We start from the raw sequence: 17,351 nt of genomic DNA on the forward strand, positions 1-17,351 counted from the left end.
GTGTTAATGGAATTTCCAGTTGAAAAATATGTCCAGTCAGCAACTTAACCACTGATTTGGACGGTGACTTAACGGATGGACCAAATTGTGTGACATTGGATAGTTAATGGAGTAATCGATTGAAATTGAAAGTTAATGGAGTAAACTGTCGAGCGCATGAAAGCTAATGGAGTGACCAATAATTTCTCCTATAAAAAAGGACACAAGAAGTGTCACACCAATAAAAGAATAAGATTTGCCACTGGAAGTGCAACTTGGTTAGTTCAACACTCTAATAACTTGCTTGTTAAGAAGAGAGATGAGCACACACTTGTATATCTTGAGCGCCTCAATTGCAACTGCACAGGCTACAGGGTGTCCAGAGTATGTGAATCCATGAGAAAATGAACCTGTCACCAAAGAACTCGATCATGTCACTCAAAAATATTGACAGCGGGTGGAATTGCATACAGCAGCCAACATACCAAGCTTGCTGCTTTGAGAATGTATGACATCTGCAATTTTTGGGCTCACAAGAACAGCACCAATTGGCATATATGCAGAAGAAAGTGCCTGGGATATCCAACACTAGAGTGATGAGAAAATGAACATTGTCATGGGATGTGAGAAACCAGCTTGGTCGTACACTATCCTAACTTACCTTGGCTACAGATACAAGGTCTGGTTTTATGTTGTATTTATCACACCCATACATGTACCCAAGTCTTCCGAATGCACAGATCACCTTAAGAAGTAAAGCAACAACACCTTAGTATAACCAGCATAAAATCTCACTGTATCATTAACAGAATATGATATACCTCATCCGCAATAAATAGAATGTCATATTTCTTCACAACAGCTTGAATCTGCATCAAAAATGACATCTCCATTAAAACTATCCAATATGGAGGGTAGGAGAGGAGATAGTATTACAGTAATGTCACTAACGTGTGAACTACACGACATTATAACAGCTAATACAAACCTAATTGAAAACTTTTCATACTAGTACGTGATGATTAGATTATACATTCAAGCATCTTTTGATTGTGAACTTTGAATATGTATTGTGCAGAACACCAAAGAAGTGTGTCATTCCTATATCCAGTTAAAAAAGATGGCTAGTTTAAGCATGAAACATTTGCAAGTACTTCATGATTCTTAGTTACTGTAAGCTCACCTTGTCAAAATAAGTTGCAGGGGGAGGTATCACTCCTCCTGCACCCATGACAGGTTCGGCAATGAACGCCGCAATCTGGAGGTAGTAAACTGTGTCAAGCACACAAAGTATTCACTGCACTTCTAGAATGATTTTAGTTGTGCAAGGGTTTAAGAGAATATTATGAATAAATTACAGTGTCTGGTCCTTCTTTTAGGATAAGATTCTCTAAATTGTTGGCTAATCTGGTTGAGAATTCCTCCTCCGTCTCACCTGTCATATCCATTAGCAAGATAAAACTTGATAAAAACAGGTCAAATATGTATCTGAAAGATTAAACCAGTGAGCAGTAAAAGGACCTGGTTGGTGATAGCGCCAATAATGGGGGCAATCAGTGTGGTATACAAATGGAGCAGGAAGATCAAATTTTTGATGCAGGGCTGGGAGGCTGTGAAAAGTAGAAATTTACAGTTAATGAACTGAAGGGCAATCTTTTCCTGAAGTTTACTAGAATGTGTGCCATACCCAGAAAGGCTTGCTGATATCAAAGTTGAACCATGGTACCTGTCATAATACAAAGATATCGTCAAAGGACTAGAGTACAATGACCAGAGAAAATAAGGGTGGAACAAATTAAATGAGTAGTGAATATACGATTTTTGTCGAGCTATGAACTTCTTTTTTTCTGGACGTGCAAGTGCATTATTATAATACCAGACCAGCTTCACCTACAAAGTAAAATATTTCCGGTTTGGGGACTAAGTACTTCAACATGATAAACATCCTTATTTGATTAATCCAGTTCTCTCAACAACCAGGACAGAAATCAACATCATTGTTATCATGCCAGGGAATTTGTAGCATTAGTTTACTTCTCATCATAAGCCAATCAAACCTGAGTATCATTGGCTTCGGAACCACTATTGGTGAAGAAGACTTTTGCCATTTTTCTAGCTGTAAAAGTTTCCAGAAGATCTTTTGCCAAATCCTGTGAAGTAAAAGGAATTCTTATTGATGAGCTGCAAGCATTTTATGTAGGCATCTTTCTATGCAGCTGAGGCCTGCAGTGACGTATAGAGTACAGGTATGGAGAAAGATTTTTCAAAATAATACAACAAAGTCCTACAAGATATCCAACTTAGAATTGGAAGCATAACTACAAGCATGTAGCAGCAAGGAATCTACGATGATGGATTAACGTATAAATTAACCCTGACTTTGATACAAGTGAGATTAAAAAATATAGTACCAAAGAAGGTCTGGTTGTACGATTCCAAAAGGAGTGGTAAAATGGCAAGGTATTCAACTGTCGAGTTGCAGCTTCAACTAGTCGAAGTTCATTTCCACCTGCATTTTTTTTTTTTGACAATAAACAGTTTGAATTCAAGTACTTTAACAAATTGAAAACAAAAACAAGACACAGATATAAGTAGATGTCATTTAGTAACTATGGCAGTTTCAAGTGAATACCAGAATTCTATCCTATAAAAATAATGGACATCTTAAGAAGATACAAACTGAAGCTGAGAAGTTATAGTAATGTGAACAACAAAATACTGAACCTAAGTGGACTGTTGCACCAATAGACCAGCGAAGGGACGACTCAAGGTACTTCTTCCCTATAGNTGTCATAAACAATAGGTACTACCCTTACGAAACCAAGAACCAACTACACTTAAAAAGGACACAGAAGTAAACCAGTAACTTTTATTTTCTAGAGAGAACGTTTGGATACTTAAAGGACACAACTAGGACTAGAAGTTTACCTCAGACTTGTCTATAAGCAAAGGATGCACATCAGTACTTAGGGAACCAGCTGTGAAGGGTGCAAGCATGACATGCCCTTAAAACCTGAGTTCATCAATAAATGTATTAGATTGGATTGTTTTGGACTCGTAAATACACATGAAAGTTCATACACTATAACTGTAGATTATTAACATAGAAGCACCACCTACCCTTCTTCCGATTGCAATGTTGCGCTTTTACCATTGACTCGGGCTAGAAAAGGAGCCGAAAATATACCCTTTTTTGAACTTCTAGAGGCAGCAACATACTTCATACATGAATCAAGCTGTAAACACGAAAAAAAAAAAAAAAAGAGGAAAAAAACTTACATTATCAAGGATGGGGAAGCATGGATTATCAGAATTAATGAAAGGCAGAACCTTCTAATTGATGTTTTTACTTATAAAACAACATACAGTAAACAGTATATAAGTCATCATTACTTGTAAAACAAGGTGCTTTCAAGAGTTTCAACTAATAAACTATTCCAACACTTTGATCCACAAACAGAGTAAGTATCATGCAAGTTACCTTTCCATTAGTCTCAACTTCTTCAACAGCCTTCACTGGGATCTCCACACTCACTTGTGTTTCATCCATATTATATTGCAACCAAATGTTCACCTACTTAATTGCTTATCTGAAAATTACAACAACATCATGAGCTACTTTGATCTAGCTACATATAAATCAAGAAACATTTCTTGTTTTGAACTGAGCAGATCAGTCAACTTAGTCACCCAAAATATGATCATGTCCAAAGGTAAAACATGATAGAGGGCAGTTCTGCAATTACAGGAAACACTAGATCCTATCTGTACCATGTTTGATTTGTGTTCCAAGAAAAAACAAACAACTTGACATGGTATCTTAGACAGGGTTGCCCACCCTAAATCATAGTGGTAGCGCATCAATATCATTTCAACAGATTTATCTTCTTTATCTTGCATGCAATTATTTCTAAATTTCCATGTGCACTAATGGACAGGACAGTAAAAGAGTAAAACCCGCAACACCACAACAACTCTATACAAAACATGAAGAAGCAAAAGCAGAAACAGTATGAAACCCAGAAAACTAAGCATGCATGGGAACTTGAAAGAAGGATTGATCAGTTTACCTGATGAATATGAATGCAAATTAAGGGGGGATTCAACAGGCAATCGGAAAGAAGCAACTTTGCTGCGCTCACATTTCCAACCAAAGATTTATAGTAGGCATTGTAGCAATGTAGGATCAGTATGATACCAATTATAAAACAGGAAAAAAAAAAAAAAAAAAAACAACCAAACCAACGTGAAGCAACGTGATACTTAACTTAATTTATCATAAAATAAAATAAAAATAAAGACTTGATGCTTATTTTGAATATTCATTTGAGAAGAATATTAAGCTAAACTCACCATTAATTAGTCCCTCAATTTTTTTTTAGTGTCCCTCAATATTAAGTTAGTACCTTTAACTTAACGTGATACTTCCGACCATTTTCCATAATGACCCGTTAAATATAGCAGCGTCTCTCGCATGAGAGTTTATTGGACTTTTGAATTGTTAACAAGTTCCCAAGTGTGTTTCAGTATCATATGTATGTCCTCATCAAGATTTTGGGTTATATACTGTGCAGGTTACATATCTTTTGGCCGGGCACTGATGGAAGACTCTGATGAAGAGTACTTTGGGGGAAGAAGAATTGCAATTGAACTGATTGTTGGAGATTGATGGTGACTGAGAATCACATTTTCTTCTTGCTGTTAAAGCTGATTTTAACTAATCCACATGTTATAATGTATGTACCAAAGACTCTTTGGTCTTTCCCGCACAAAAATGAAGCAAGTCATTCAAAAAGAAAATATGCATCGTGTTACTTGTGCGTTCCCGGAATCCCGGGTGTCAGCAATGTGCAGTTGGCCGGGAGTCAACTCTTCATCCAATTCGTTTTTTCTCCTCTCTTTCTTTGAGTTTAATATGTGTCTCATTTACTCAATGGATTCTTATTAATTGACAGAAAATGAGGAATGAGGAAGAAGAAAAACCAAAATGGCCTCTTTCATAAACCCCTGAAACTCTGCAAACTGAGATTACATGTCAAGAAGGAAAATAAGTAAGAAATCAGCAACAAAATGATTAAGCTTTCACCGAGACTGTGAAACTCTAGACGACAGCAATTTGCTGACTAAGCTTTTACGGTGGACCGTTGATTTATATCCAATGGCCACAAATAGTTCATCTTTTTTCCTTAAACCCCAACCCTCTCTCATCTTGTTGATGTTGCTGAGATAGCAGAAGCAGCAGCCCCCAAAAAACCAGAACCCACCAACTAATTTCTTCGGTTTTTATGGATTGGGTTTTCTCAAGTTTCGTTCTTTTGTAATCGAGCTCCTGTAGTTTAGGCACTTTGGGTTCGATACATTCTCAGTTTGCATTGCTGATAGCCTTCATGTCTTAAAGCAGCAGCACCAGAAACCAAAGTGTTAAGGCCAACAGTTCCCACAATTTCAGGTTCCGATCTCTGTTCCCTAATTTCTTTATGTCAGTTCTTGTTCTTTCAAGAAAAACGAGAAACTGAATTGATTCTTCTTCTTGTTTCCTTATCAAATGTTAAAGGTTCAATTTTGATTGCATTTAGTGTTGTTAAATGGAAACAGAAACTACAATTGCATGTTATATAGGTTTGTAAGTTGCATCATTTTAGACTAGTGTTTGTATTTAGTGTTAGAAACAAAAACTACAATTGCATGATATATAGGTTTGTAAGTTGCATCATTTCGACTAGTGTTTGTATCTAGTGTTGTTAAATATAAACAGAAACTAGAATTGCATGATAGGTTTGTATGTTCCATCAATTTAGACCAGTGTTTGTAGCTACCTCTTCAAATACAATCTAGGGTGCTACTGGTTTCTGAAAATCTCTATTTCTGGCAGGATATTTTGTTCATTTACCAGCCTCTATGAATATGAGAATGGCTGCTGTCACCACTTCAAGGGCTTTTTTATTCTCCCATCATTACTATAGCCTCCCATTATGTGTTCCTTCTTTCTTCAGGGTTCCCAGATTTCACCGTAACCCCATCCTCTTATCGGCTGTCAAGTGTTTGCAGTCCTCTTCCGGGCGTCAAAATGTGGTTGACATTTTGGAAGAAAGAGGATTGCTTGAGTCCTTGACCAGCGAGCAGCTGAGGCATGCCTGCTCCGACCCTAGTATCCCTCCTCTTAAGGTCTATTGCGGCTTTGACCCAACCGCTGAGTCATTGCACTTAGGAAACCTTCTTGGCCTTATAGTCCTCTCATGGTTCCAAAAATGTGGCCATCAGACTGTAGCTCTGATTGGCGGGGCCACTGCCCGTGTTGGAGACCCTTCAGGCAAGAGTTTGGAGAGGCCAGAGCTTGATCTGGAGACTTTGTCACGAAACACCTCAGGTATTAGCAATACCGTTGGGAAAATTTTGGGGTCCAGCGGGGTTTCCATCTTCAACAATTATGATTGGTGGAAAGAGGTTAGATTGCTGGATTTTCTGAAAGATGTGGGTCGGTTTGCGAGGGTGGGGAGCATGATGGCCAAGGAGAGTGTTAAGAAGAGGTTGGAATCAGAACAAGGAATGAGCTACACAGAGTTCACATACCAGTTGTTGCAGGGTTATGATTTCCTCTACCTCTTCCGCAGTGAAGGCGTCAATGTTCAGATTGGAGGTAGCGATCAATGGGGAAATATAACTGCAGGGACCGAACTCATACGGAAGATTCTTCGGGCAGATGATGCGGCTTACGGCCTGACATTCCGTCTTCTCTTAAAGAGCGATGGCACCAAGTTTGGCAAGTCTGAAGATGGTGCCATATGGCTTTCCCCATCCATGTTGTCTCCCTACAAGTTCTATCAGTATTTCTTCTCCGTTTCAGATGCTGATGTCGTCAGATTCCTCAAGATTCTAACTTTCCTGGACATGAACGACATCAGACAGATAGAGAGTGACATGAAGAGACCTGGATACCTGCCCAACACAGCACAGCGCAGGCTTGCTGAAGAGGTTACTCGTTTTGTCCACGGTCAAGATGGTCTAGATGAAGCTCTCAAAGCAACTGAAGCAATGAGGCCGGGAGCTGACACTAAATTAGACTGGAAAACTATGCAAGCCATTTCTGAGGATGTCCCCTCCTGCTCTTTCCCTTATCATCAGGTCCTTGATCTTTCTGTTGTTGATCTTTCAGTGTCGTCCGGTTTGTTTGACAGCAAATCAGCTGCCCGACGTCTATTGAAGCAAGGGGGGCTTTACTTGAACAACTCAAGAGTTGATAGTGAAAGTAAGAGAATTGAACCACAAGACGTTGTGGATGGAAAACTTCTCCTTTTGTCTGCAGGCAAGAAGAACAAGGTTCTTGTACGGATATCAAGTAGCAGCTGAGGTGCCTGCCTGATGGAATGCCTTGAATTTCATTGACGTTTTAAATTTTTGTCATGATAATTCACTTTTGGCTCTGCATCTATATTAAAGTCATCAGTAAGTATATAAGCCAGTATTCAAGTTGTTTGTCTTTAAGATCCATTTAACCTCACTAGGTTATTAGACTTTTGAATTGTTACAAGCTCCCAAGTGTGTGTTTTCTGTATCATCTGTATGTCCTCATCAAGATTTTGGGTTCTATACTATGCAAGTTACATATCCTTTGGGCACTAATGGAAGAATCTGATGAAGAGCACTTTGGGGAAGAAGATTTGCAATTGAATTGATTGTTGGAGATGGATGCAGACTGAGAGTCGCATCTTCTTCTTGCTGTCAAATCTGATCTTAACCATCCACATGTTATTGCGTATCTACACGCACCATTGATCATCCCCATGTTATTGTGTATCTACACGACTCTTTAGTCTTTCCCGCACAAAAATGAAGCAAGTCTTTTTTTTGAAAATTATGCATCGTATTACTGGTGTGTTCCCGGAATCCCGGGTGCCAGCAAATGCAATTGGGAGTACTCTTCATCCAATTCGTTTTTTCTCCTCTCTTTCTTTGAGTTTAATATGTCTCATTCTTCTCTGTTCCATATATCCTGATGGACTATGATGAGTACTTGACCTATGTGCAAACCAAGTAGCCAAATAACCAGCTGAAAACAGTTGGAATTTGTTGTATCAAAAGTAAAAGATCACTGTCAAGAAGGTAAAATGCCACTTTCAGTTGTGTATAGGCGAATGAGTGGAATGACTGCTTTGTTTCCCTTTAGATCACTTTGAAACCAAGTTTTAACTGTTCCTTTTGGCGGCTTTAACAGAGGTAGTTGGTGAAACAGTTAAAATATATCGACGTCAGTGTTAACTGATGAATGATTTTTTCATAATTGATAGAGCACCTTATCCACTCTCACTGTCTCAAACACCACCAGTTATATAATCTTTAAAAAAAGTAATACGAGAGAGCGAGAGAGGGAAACTACAGAAGCATGGATGGGTTGCGGCAACTTGGTCTCCCTGTTCTGGGTATTGTAGCAGCTGCAGCTATCACCTTCTATGTTGTGAGCTTTTCTGAGCTAAGCGAGGTACGCTTTCAAGTCTCTTTCTCTATCTCTCTCGCAGATAAAGGTTCATACACAATTTTACATCTTTTAGTTCCTGGGATTTCTTTGAATCTGCAGAAATCTTTTAGGGACTTGGACAAGAAAGATTACGATGATGAAGGATATAAGCCATCTCCAAGCTCTAGGGTAAAGCGGGCCAGAAGAAAAGCTAACAAACAGTCAAAGGGTTGAAGGCATTACCAGGCTATGCTAGCTTTTAGCTATGGCTTCATTAGTCATTACAGATTTTTGTTAATGATGTTCTATTTTTGGCCTGAACAATCTGTCAAATTTGTGAAACATGTTCCTAAGTTTGTATGCAATCATTTCTATGAGAGCTGGTTATCATCGAGTCTTTCCAAGTTTGATGAACAACTATAAATCCTTTCGAGGTACCCTTTTCTCTGCAATATCAGCATTTGGACTGACTGACAAATCAGGAAGTCAGCATCTATTAATGTACCAATGCTTAATCTCATTTTCATAGAGACAAACATAAAAAGAAGAGATATAAAACTCCGGTAATCACTCGGTGTTCAAAACGCTTTATTTAGATAACCTCATAAACAGAGTTTTGTACAAGGGGAAGGAAAGGAGAACAGCGAATGGGCATTGCTTTGCATGAAGACATGAAGTCCACATATACTTTTCACCATCATCATCGGCTATTTCTGCAGAGACTTGAGCTCCTTCACCCTCTCTTCAGTAGCCTTCAATGCTTTCCCATATTTGCTTATTAACTGGAAATCAAAATACAATCTTGCTTAGGGTTATCTTCAAGTTGTAATCTTTTCAGGGGACAGGAATCATATTGAGCGTATTGTATCTCTTACCTCATCAACCTCACTAGGTGTCATTATAAATGGTGGGGACATCATTATAGTATCACCAGCAACACGTACCAACATCCCATGCTTCTCACATTGGGCTCCAAAATATGCTCCGATCCCTGTGGATGCATATTATCAATAAGAATATCCATACAAATACATGGAAGTATGCAACTCTGCTTATGGACTCAGCAGAACTCACAAAATCGAATATAGGATAAGCCAAAAATGTTCGACTGGCTCTCAATTATGGGGGAAAATGTCACACAGAAACTAAACACATCAGCAATATGAACTGAAATCCATGTTTCTTATGATAGAAAGATGGTACATACCCCATTCAGGAGGGAATAAATCATTAGGTGACTTATTGTCTGTAAATTCTGTACCAAGGATCAATCCAGTTCCCCGTATCTGCAAAATGACAGGAGCACTACCATGTTAATATCTCGGTGATCATAATTTCTCCTAGTGACATCTATGATTTGGAAAATTAAGGAACAAGAATTACCTCTCCTATAATGGGACTATCAGAATAAGCTTTTATACCATCTTGAAACTGTGGGGCAATGCTCTTTACTTGTTCAACAATATTTCTTTCCCTACAACAAGTGAAAGGATTATGGTTCACCAGTATAAAATAAGGATATTGGTTGAAGGATATCGGACTCCTTCCAATTTTGGAGATGTTAATTAAACATGCTTTCTAAGCTCTATATGGGTCATCAAGACAAGCAGTGCCACACCAATCAAGTATAAGATTTGTCAATCAAAATGCAACTTGGTTAGTTCAACACTTCAACTTGCATATTGTAACATATGCGGAAAGAGCAACCATTGAAGTATCAAAAAGAAAATGGAGGAGCCAAAATCATCTGCCTTATAGCTAAGTCTTCATCTGGATTTATTCCTCCAAGTCTTTTCCCTTCAGATATACTTGCAGGGTTCGCAGAATGAATTGGTTAGCATCTTCCACCAGATTCTAAACCTAATTGTTTTAAATCCTGGGAACTTGGAATCTAGATACATAATTAACTTTTGAAATTTAGAAGGGAGATGAGCACACACTTGTATATCTTGAGCGCCTCAATTGCAACTGCACAGGCTACAGGGTGTCCAGAGTATGTGAATCCATGAGAAAATGAACCTGTCACCAAAGAACTCGATCATGTCACTCAATGATAATGACAACGGGTGAAATTTCATACGGCAGCCAACATACCAAGCTTGCTGCTTTGAGAGTGTATGACATCTGAAATTTCCGGGCTCACAAGAACAGCACCAATTGGCATATATGCAGAAGAAAGTGCCTGGGACATTCAACACCAGAGTGATGAGAACAATGAATATTTTCATGGTCTGTGAGAAAGCAGCTTGGTCGTACACTATTCTAACTTACCTTGGCTAAAGATACAAGGTCTGGTTTTATGTTGTATTTATCACACCCATACATGTACCCAAGTCTTCCAAATGCACAGATTACCTTAAGAAGTAAAGAAACAAAACCTTAGTAACCAGCATATAATCTCACTGTAACATTAAGAGAATATGATATACCTCATCCGCAATAAATAGAATGTCATATTTCTTCACAACAGCTTGAATCTGCATCAAAAACAAAATGACATCTCCGTTAAAATTATCTAATTTAGAGGATATGGGAGGTGTACATGTGTATTCACATTTCATGCCCAAGTGTATTCTATGTTAATACAAACCTAATTGAAAGCTTTTCACACTAGTACATCAAATTTTCTTTCCCACTATATCTTTGTTTAAACCACATCAATTTAACATATAGCAACACAGTCTCTGAAGGAGCTCATAGCATTACTTGCAACTTGGCCTCATAGTGGTCTTTTTTCTCAAATAAGATTTTCGGTTTCAGATGAAATGTATTGATGCATATCACATGACCAATGCATTGATATCTAGTCCAACAAAACATTTTCTCTGTGCTGAATTTTAGTCAATGTATACCAAATTATAGCAAAGGATCAAAGCGGGATCAGCAGTGACATGTTAAACTACTGGGTCAAATGGTCTAAAGGTCATGATTGCATCTACAATGCTTCAATCTAAAAATCAAGCTATTAGAAAACAAGTATGTGAAGAATGTATAAAATAACTTGATTTTATATAGCAATTTGCGGGAGAACTTGATAACATGAATAAAATTTCGCTGAACCCGTGTGAGTTTGATTTTACATACAGAACCATATAATATGGAACTATGATAATTTGCACAACAGGTAGCAGTAATATAAAGTTTGAGCTCAGACACCTATTTGTATGCATATCCATGGAACCTCAATACTTTAGAAGAGTAGCATATCCATGTAGCGTTTTTTAATACTGAATGTTTAATATGTATTGAGCAGAACAGCGACAAAGTTTCTCATTCCATTCCAGTTTAAAAGGTGGGCAATATGGGCATGAAATGTTTGCAAATAATTTGTGCTTCTTATTTACTATAAGCTCACCTTTTCAAAATAAGTTGCAGGGGGAGGTATCACACCTCCTGCACCCATGACAGGTTCGGCGATGAACGCAGCAATCTGAAGGTAGTAAACTGTGTCAGGCACACAAAGAATTCTCTGCACTTGTAGAATGTTTGTGCAAGGGTTTAAGAGAATAATATGAATAACTTACAGTCTCTGGTCCTTCTTTGAGGATAAGATTCTCCAAATTATTGGCTAATCTGGTTGAGAATTCCTCCTCCGTCTCACCTGTCATATCCATTAGCAAGATGAAGTTTGATAGAACTGGTCAAATATGAATGTGAAAGATTAAATCAGTGATAGGTAAAAGGACCTGGCTGGTGATAGCGCCAATAATGGGGGCAATCAGTGTGCAATACAAATGGAGCAGGAAGATCAAATTTTTGATGCAGAGCTGGGAGGCTGTGAAAAGAAATTTACAGTTAATGAACTGAAGTGTGATCTTTTCTGAAGTTTACTAGAAAATGTGCCATACCCAGAAAGGCTTGCTGATATCAGAGTTGAACCATGGTACCTGCAATAGTACAAAGATAACATCAAAGGACTGTACAATGAAAAGAGAAAATAAGGAGAAAACAAACTAGTTGAGTAGTGAATATACGATTTAAGTCGAGCTATGAATTTCTTTTTATCTGGACGTCCAAGTGCATTATTATAATACCAGACCAGCTTCACCTACAAAGAAAAATATATCCAGTTATAGACACATAATCTCAGGATTTGATAAAGTACTTAAACATGAAAATTAATTATTAATTAAACTGCCTAGTGATCACTATATCATCATCTTTGAGCTCTTGGTCAAACAGAGAATTTGATGTTGTTGAATCTGGTGATATAGATTGAGTGGTAACTGAGAGATTCCAAAATTGAGAGTCATAAGTGTTTCGTATTCAGAACTTTTTAATTTACAGGAAACAAATTCAACAAGTGGCATCAACTCTGTTCCGCTGTATTCTTAGATGAAAGATGACTGCGCACTTCATTTGTTTATCTTGTCATGATAAACATCCTTATTTGATTAATGCTATTCTCTCAACAATCCAGACAGAAAACAACATCATTGTCATCATGAAAGGGAATTTGTTACAGTAGTTTACTTCTCATCATATACTTATGTAATGCAATTTAATTGTGCTCACATAAGCTAATCAAACCTGAGTATCATTGGCTTCAGATCCGCTATTGGTAAAGAATGCTTTTCCCATTTTTGTAGCTGTAAAAGTTTCCAGAAGATCTTTTGCCAAATCCTGTGAAGTTTAAAAAAAAAAAAAAACCTACGTGTTATTGATAGGCTGCAAGCATTTTATGTAGTCATCTTTCAACTATGGGCCTATGGCACTGAATAAATATCGAACTTAGACTTGGAAGCATAATGATAATCATGTAGCATCAAGGAATCTATGATCACGGTTTAATGTATAAACTTTCACTTCGCTAGTAGGGAGGTTATAAAATATAATACCAAAGAAGGTCTGGTAGTACGATTCCAGAAGGAGTGGTAAAATGGCAAAGTGTTCAACTGGCGAGTGGCAGCTTCAACTAGTCGAGGTTCATTTCCACCTGCAATGATAATCAACAGTTTAAATTTAAGTACTTTCACAAATGAATACACAAACAAGCACAAATATGCGTAAGTAGATGTCGTGATAATTATCAAAAATTACTTTTGGACAAATGCCTGATGCATAACCAACTTACACTGATAAAGTCAGCAAAGCTATTAGTGAGATGGGGATTAAACAATTCATGAAGCCAAGTATAGGGTATATATTTGGTCAAAGCGAACCAACCCACATTAGGTTTTGTACAAGACCTGGAGATGGAAGGCTGAGAAAGGACAAGAATGTTCCTAGATATTTCCATAAAGAAATGGACATATATGTATACTCATACTGTCCTCTGTAACGTGTCCTGACTTTTCTAAGGAATATCATAGGTCGACATACCAGGTGATGACAGTTCTTTTCTCTACGTTTTCTATTTGAGATAATAATTTTCAAACATAATAATGCAAAATGCACTGGAAAAGACACTCCTAAATGACCGAAGAAAAAATCTTTTAGGAAATTAGAGCAGTTTCAAGTGAATCCAAAATACTAAAATCAATGTAACATCTTAGGAAGAAATGGATTGAAGCTGAGTAAAGTAATAGTAATGCAAAAGGAAAAAGAAAAAAAAATTGAACCTAGCGCTGTGCACCATAGACCAGCAAGGGCATCAAGATACTTCTTCCCGTTGACGTCATAAACATAGCTACCCTGAAATCAAGAACCAACTCACTTAAAAAAGGCACATATGTAAACACCCAGTCAATTCTGTTTTGAGAGAGAATGTTTGGACAATTAAAGGACACAAGGACAGCATAAGTTTACCTCTGACTTCTCTATAAGCAAAGGATGCACATCAGAACTTAGGGACCCCGATGTGAAGGGGGCAAGCATGTCATGTCCTTTAAACCTGAGTTCATTAACAAATATGTTAGATTGGATAATCTTGGACTCGTCAACACACATGAAAATTCATACACTAAAACAAAAGTAAGCTATAACAGTTGACATGCAAAAAGCATATGTAAGATACACATGCCTGATAATATACATGATATAAAAAATTTAAAAAAATAGAAGTGTGCACATGGGACAAATGGGAAATTAAATTGTAGATTATTAACATCGAAACACCACTAACCCATCTTCCGATTGCAAAGTTGCGCTTGTACCATATACCCTGGCTATAGAGGGAGCCGAAAAGAGACGCTCTTGTGAACTTCTAGAGGCAGCAACATATTTTATACATGAACCAAGCTGTAAGCAGAGAAAGACATACATTGAATTGTCAATATCAGAATTAAGTGATGATTTCCTACTGCCTATATATTACTCCAATAAACATAAACAGTATATGAAACACAAAATTAGACTCCGTAATTAAGAATAGGAAAATTAACATACAAACATGAAAATATTTCAACCTGTGTCATCCCTCTACATTAATGAGGAAACAGCACCACATAATTCTTTGGAATAAGGATTTTTGCCCCCTTAGTACAGCTAGTTTTATTAGGGTCATAGTATTTTCTGCTTTCTGAATATTTAAAACTAAACAATTCAATCATTACAGAATTTACTTAGCAACCAAATGTGATTGAGAACTGAACATGCAAAAACAAAAACGGACAGAAGTAGATTTATATACCAACAAGAACTTATCATAAGAAGTTCCCGTTATCAATAAAGTTATTTCTTCTACAAAAAAAAAAAAAGAACTTATCAGAAGTAGATTTGAATCATTACAGCATCTACTTAAGCAAGGGTAGTAAATTCAAAGTTACACTTTACAAAACCTTCTGTGTCAATCAGGTACTTTTGAAAATTAAAACCAGTTGGAAATCCTGGATCACAGTCCTACCTTTCCTACAGAAAGTCAAAAAGTTAATAAGTTTCAAAGTGCAGTGAAAACTGAAAGTCATCATCGCTTATAAAAAATAAAAAAACACGGAGCTTTCAACTAATAAACTATTTCATCACTTTGATCCGCAAACAGAGTAAGGAGTACAAAGTTTCAACGATTCAGATGACTCATAATTTTGAGAAAAGTCAAAAGGGGGTATCTGAGTGCTTATCCCTTCCAACATTATCTGAGCAAACAAACTTGTTATTCTTTAAGCAGGAAAGCATCAACACAGTGATCAAAAACACCAAAAAGATTCAACTTCATCACAAAAATCTCAAATTAATGAACCAGATGAACAAACTTGGTATCATCAGAACTCCCCAGAACTAATACTTCACAAGTCAATCAGAAAACACTTGAATCAAAATCGCATATTTAAGCAATAACCAGAATGGGGTTTGTGAGGATTGATACCTGGGTAGTGAGATTGGATCGAACAAGGCGATTGATGCTCATGTTTGGCAACAAAACATGCAAAGAAGGAGAGAGCTTTGAAATCAAAGTGTTAAGAGCCAGAATGAGAATGAGAGTGAGAGTCCTTGTATTTATTGACTAAAAAAATCAATATTTTTTGAAAGCGACAAAACTGTATCCTTGTAACAGACGAGTCAGAACTTGGGAAGAACAACTAAACTGAAGTTAAAAAGAGCTCCTCCTCTTCTTCCTATCTATTTGGGATTCCAATTTCCTCCCCTATTCCTTTCTAAATTTGGAAATTATAAATTTATTTTTTTTACATTTATAAACCCTAAATTATACTAAAATAGAAATATAGGCTAGTAAGGCTTTTAGGGCTGGTTTAGACTAGGTTTATGAATATAGGTACAATTATTTGGCCTTATAGTTTTTTTCTTCTTTAATTCAGAATGTCTTATAGTTCTGAGTTTGCATTTGTAAGCCAAATGCAAAAGAAACGTATAGCATTTCGTTTCAATTTTATTATAGATATGATTGAAGATATCATATTAAATTTGTTGAACTTGAAGCTGCAGAAAGACGGAAGCGAATCTGCTGTGCCCAAAAACCCAATGCCAAACATGTGCCGCCTCTCAAAATAATGACACGTGGCTTCAATTTTAACAGAGCACAACTCTGTTAAGTTAATTACTAATATTGTTTCACAAAAAATTGAAAATGACAATTACAATTTAAAAATAAATAAATTGTTGTTCGTGTTTTCCCCAGAACACCTGTTTCCCAGATCTATTCTTTCTTTTTTGATATCTATCCTCTTTCTTCTATATTCTTCCCTTCCTTTTTCCCACTGCAGACCTGCAAATTAGATCCATATATGTCAAGGATATTCCTTCTAATGCAGACCTCGACTCTCTGCGATGAACAAGACAGTGGCTTTGGGATTCAAATAGCATGTGGGAACCAGATTTTTGGTTGGATTTAGTTTGAGGTGGGTTATAGCTGATGGGTTATCCTTCGCATCTCACATCTGATATTCAAGTAAAAGAATTTCAATTTACTCTTCTTCTGTATGATTGCTGTCATCTGCAAGATTGATTACCAGTTGGCATATATAATTAGTAAGAAAGAAATTGGTGGGTCCTTGTGGAATTTAAACGAAATATAGAACACAGTTGATTGTAAGGTAAGGAACGAAATATTCTTGGTTTGTTGCAGAGGGATGTAAAGGAATGAATATTTTGGGTTTGTTGTAGAGAGATGAGAGAAAGAAGAAAAAAGAAGATTACATATATGGGTTTAGGCCTTAGGGTTTAGAGTTGTGCTATGGGAAAACACGAACAATAATTTATTTATTTTTAATTGTAATTGTCATTTTTAATTTTTTGTGAAACAATATTAGTGATTAACTTAACGGAGTTGTGCTCCGTTAAAATTGAAGCCATGTGTCATTATTTGAGAGGCGGCACAGATTTGGCATTGGGTTTTTAGGCTTTAGGCACAGCAGATTTGCTTCCCAGAAAGACTAACAGATTCCTATAATTAAAAAGGCATGCTTCTCTATTGTGGACTTGTCATCCTTCCTCAATAATCAACGGATTCCTATAATTAATCATGACTCATGTTCCAGTAGTCTTGGAATCTCCCAGGCGAACTTTGTAATTGCAAACCTGTTAA

General features: G+C 37.0%; 4 protein-coding genes across 4 annotated transcripts in view; 2 read left to right on the plus strand and 2 right to left on the minus strand.

Moving 5' to 3' along the window:
- The window catches only part of LOC101311407 (gamma aminobutyrate transaminase 1, mitochondrial-like), a 6,039-nt gene extending 2,510 nt beyond the window's left edge, over positions 1-3,529 (minus strand). Inside the window, exons 1-14 of the mRNA XM_004305847.1 lie at positions 3,461-3,529; positions 3,131-3,215; positions 2,722-2,760; positions 2,391-2,488; positions 2,037-2,129; positions 1,796-1,869; positions 1,667-1,705; positions 1,501-1,589; positions 1,338-1,414; positions 1,163-1,237; positions 801-848; positions 641-724; positions 465-552; positions 311-389 (exon numbers count right to left, since the gene is read on the minus strand). Coding sequence (XP_004305895.1) covers positions 311-389; positions 465-552; positions 641-724; positions 801-848; positions 1,163-1,237; positions 1,338-1,414; positions 1,501-1,589; positions 1,667-1,705; positions 1,796-1,869; positions 2,037-2,129; positions 2,391-2,488; positions 2,722-2,760; positions 3,131-3,215; positions 3,461-3,529 — 1,037 coding nt within the window. The remainder of the gene's footprint in view (positions 1-310; positions 390-464; positions 553-640; positions 725-800; positions 849-1,162; positions 1,238-1,337; positions 1,415-1,500; positions 1,590-1,666; positions 1,706-1,795; positions 1,870-2,036; positions 2,130-2,390; positions 2,489-2,721; positions 2,761-3,130; positions 3,216-3,460) is intronic.
- Positions 3,530-5,196: 1,667 nt separating this feature from the next.
- On the plus strand, positions 5,197-7,539 carry LOC101306542 (tyrosine--tRNA ligase-like). Its single transcript, XM_004303896.1, has 2 exons — positions 5,197-5,428; positions 5,852-7,539. Exon 2 carries the CDS (start codon positions 5,878-5,880, stop codon positions 7,324-7,326), a length of 1,449 nt encoding a protein of 482 aa, XP_004303944.1. The 5' UTR covers positions 5,197-5,428; positions 5,852-5,877; the 3' UTR covers positions 7,327-7,539.
- An 802-nt stretch (positions 7,540-8,341) lies between these two features.
- Positions 8,342-8,823, plus strand: LOC101306837. Its single transcript, XM_004303897.1, has 2 exons — positions 8,342-8,455; positions 8,552-8,823. Exons 1-2 carry the CDS (start codon positions 8,360-8,362, stop codon positions 8,663-8,665), a joined length of 210 nt encoding a protein of 69 aa, XP_004303945.1. The 5' UTR covers positions 8,342-8,359; the 3' UTR covers positions 8,666-8,823.
- Positions 8,824-8,934: 111 nt separating this feature from the next.
- LOC101306251 (gamma aminobutyrate transaminase 3, chloroplastic-like) lies at positions 8,935-16,100 on the minus strand. The gene is made up of 19 exons (XM_004303895.1): positions 15,675-16,100; positions 14,496-14,611; positions 14,180-14,264; positions 13,993-14,065; positions 13,270-13,367; positions 12,962-13,054; positions 12,406-12,479; positions 12,280-12,318; positions 12,118-12,206; positions 11,956-12,032; positions 11,787-11,861; positions 10,861-10,908; positions 10,703-10,786; positions 10,526-10,613; positions 10,372-10,450; positions 9,815-9,905; positions 9,639-9,717; positions 9,307-9,422; positions 8,935-9,213 (listed from the first exon to the last, which is right to left on the minus strand). Exons 1-19 carry the CDS (start codon positions 15,714-15,716, stop codon positions 9,139-9,141), a joined length of 1,521 nt encoding a protein of 506 aa, XP_004303943.1. The 5' UTR covers positions 15,717-16,100; the 3' UTR covers positions 8,935-9,138.
- Positions 16,101-17,351: the final 1,251 nt, after the last annotated feature.

This window comes from Fragaria vesca, linkage group LG6, assembly GCF_000184155.1.
Source record: "Fragaria vesca subsp. vesca linkage group LG6, FraVesHawaii_1.0, whole genome shotgun sequence".
In the NCBI taxonomy this organism is placed as follows: Eukaryota; Viridiplantae; Streptophyta; class Magnoliopsida; order Rosales; family Rosaceae; genus Fragaria; species Fragaria vesca.

What these genes read in the sequence shown, in the direction of transcription:
- LOC101306542 (XM_004303896.1), top strand. Translation starts at nt 5,878, where the DNA reads ATGAATATGAGAATGGCTGCTGTCACCACTTCAAGGGCTTTTTTATTC.
- LOC101306837 (XM_004303897.1), top strand. Translation starts at nt 8,360, where the DNA reads ATGGATGGGTTGCGGCAACTTGGTCTCCCTGTTCTGGGTATTGTAGCA. An exon ending in GCTTTTCTGAGCTAAGCGAG is followed by an intron (nt 8,456 to 8,551) that starts GTACGCTTTCAA and finishes TTGAATCTGCAG; the next exon opens with AAATCTTTTAGGGACTTGGA.
- LOC101306251 (XM_004303895.1), bottom strand. Translation starts at nt 15,716, where the DNA reads ATGAGCATCAATCGCCTTGTTCGATCCAATCTCACTACCCAG. An exon ending in GTACTACCAGACCTTCTTTG is followed by an intron (nt 13,055 to 13,269) that starts GTATTATATTTT and finishes TAAACTTCACAG; the next exon opens with GATTTGGCAAAAGATCTTCT. An exon ending in ACCTTGTATCTTTAGCCAAG is followed by an intron (nt 10,614 to 10,702) that starts GTAAGTTAGAAT and finishes TGAATGTCCCAG; the next exon opens with GCACTTTCTTCTGCATATAT.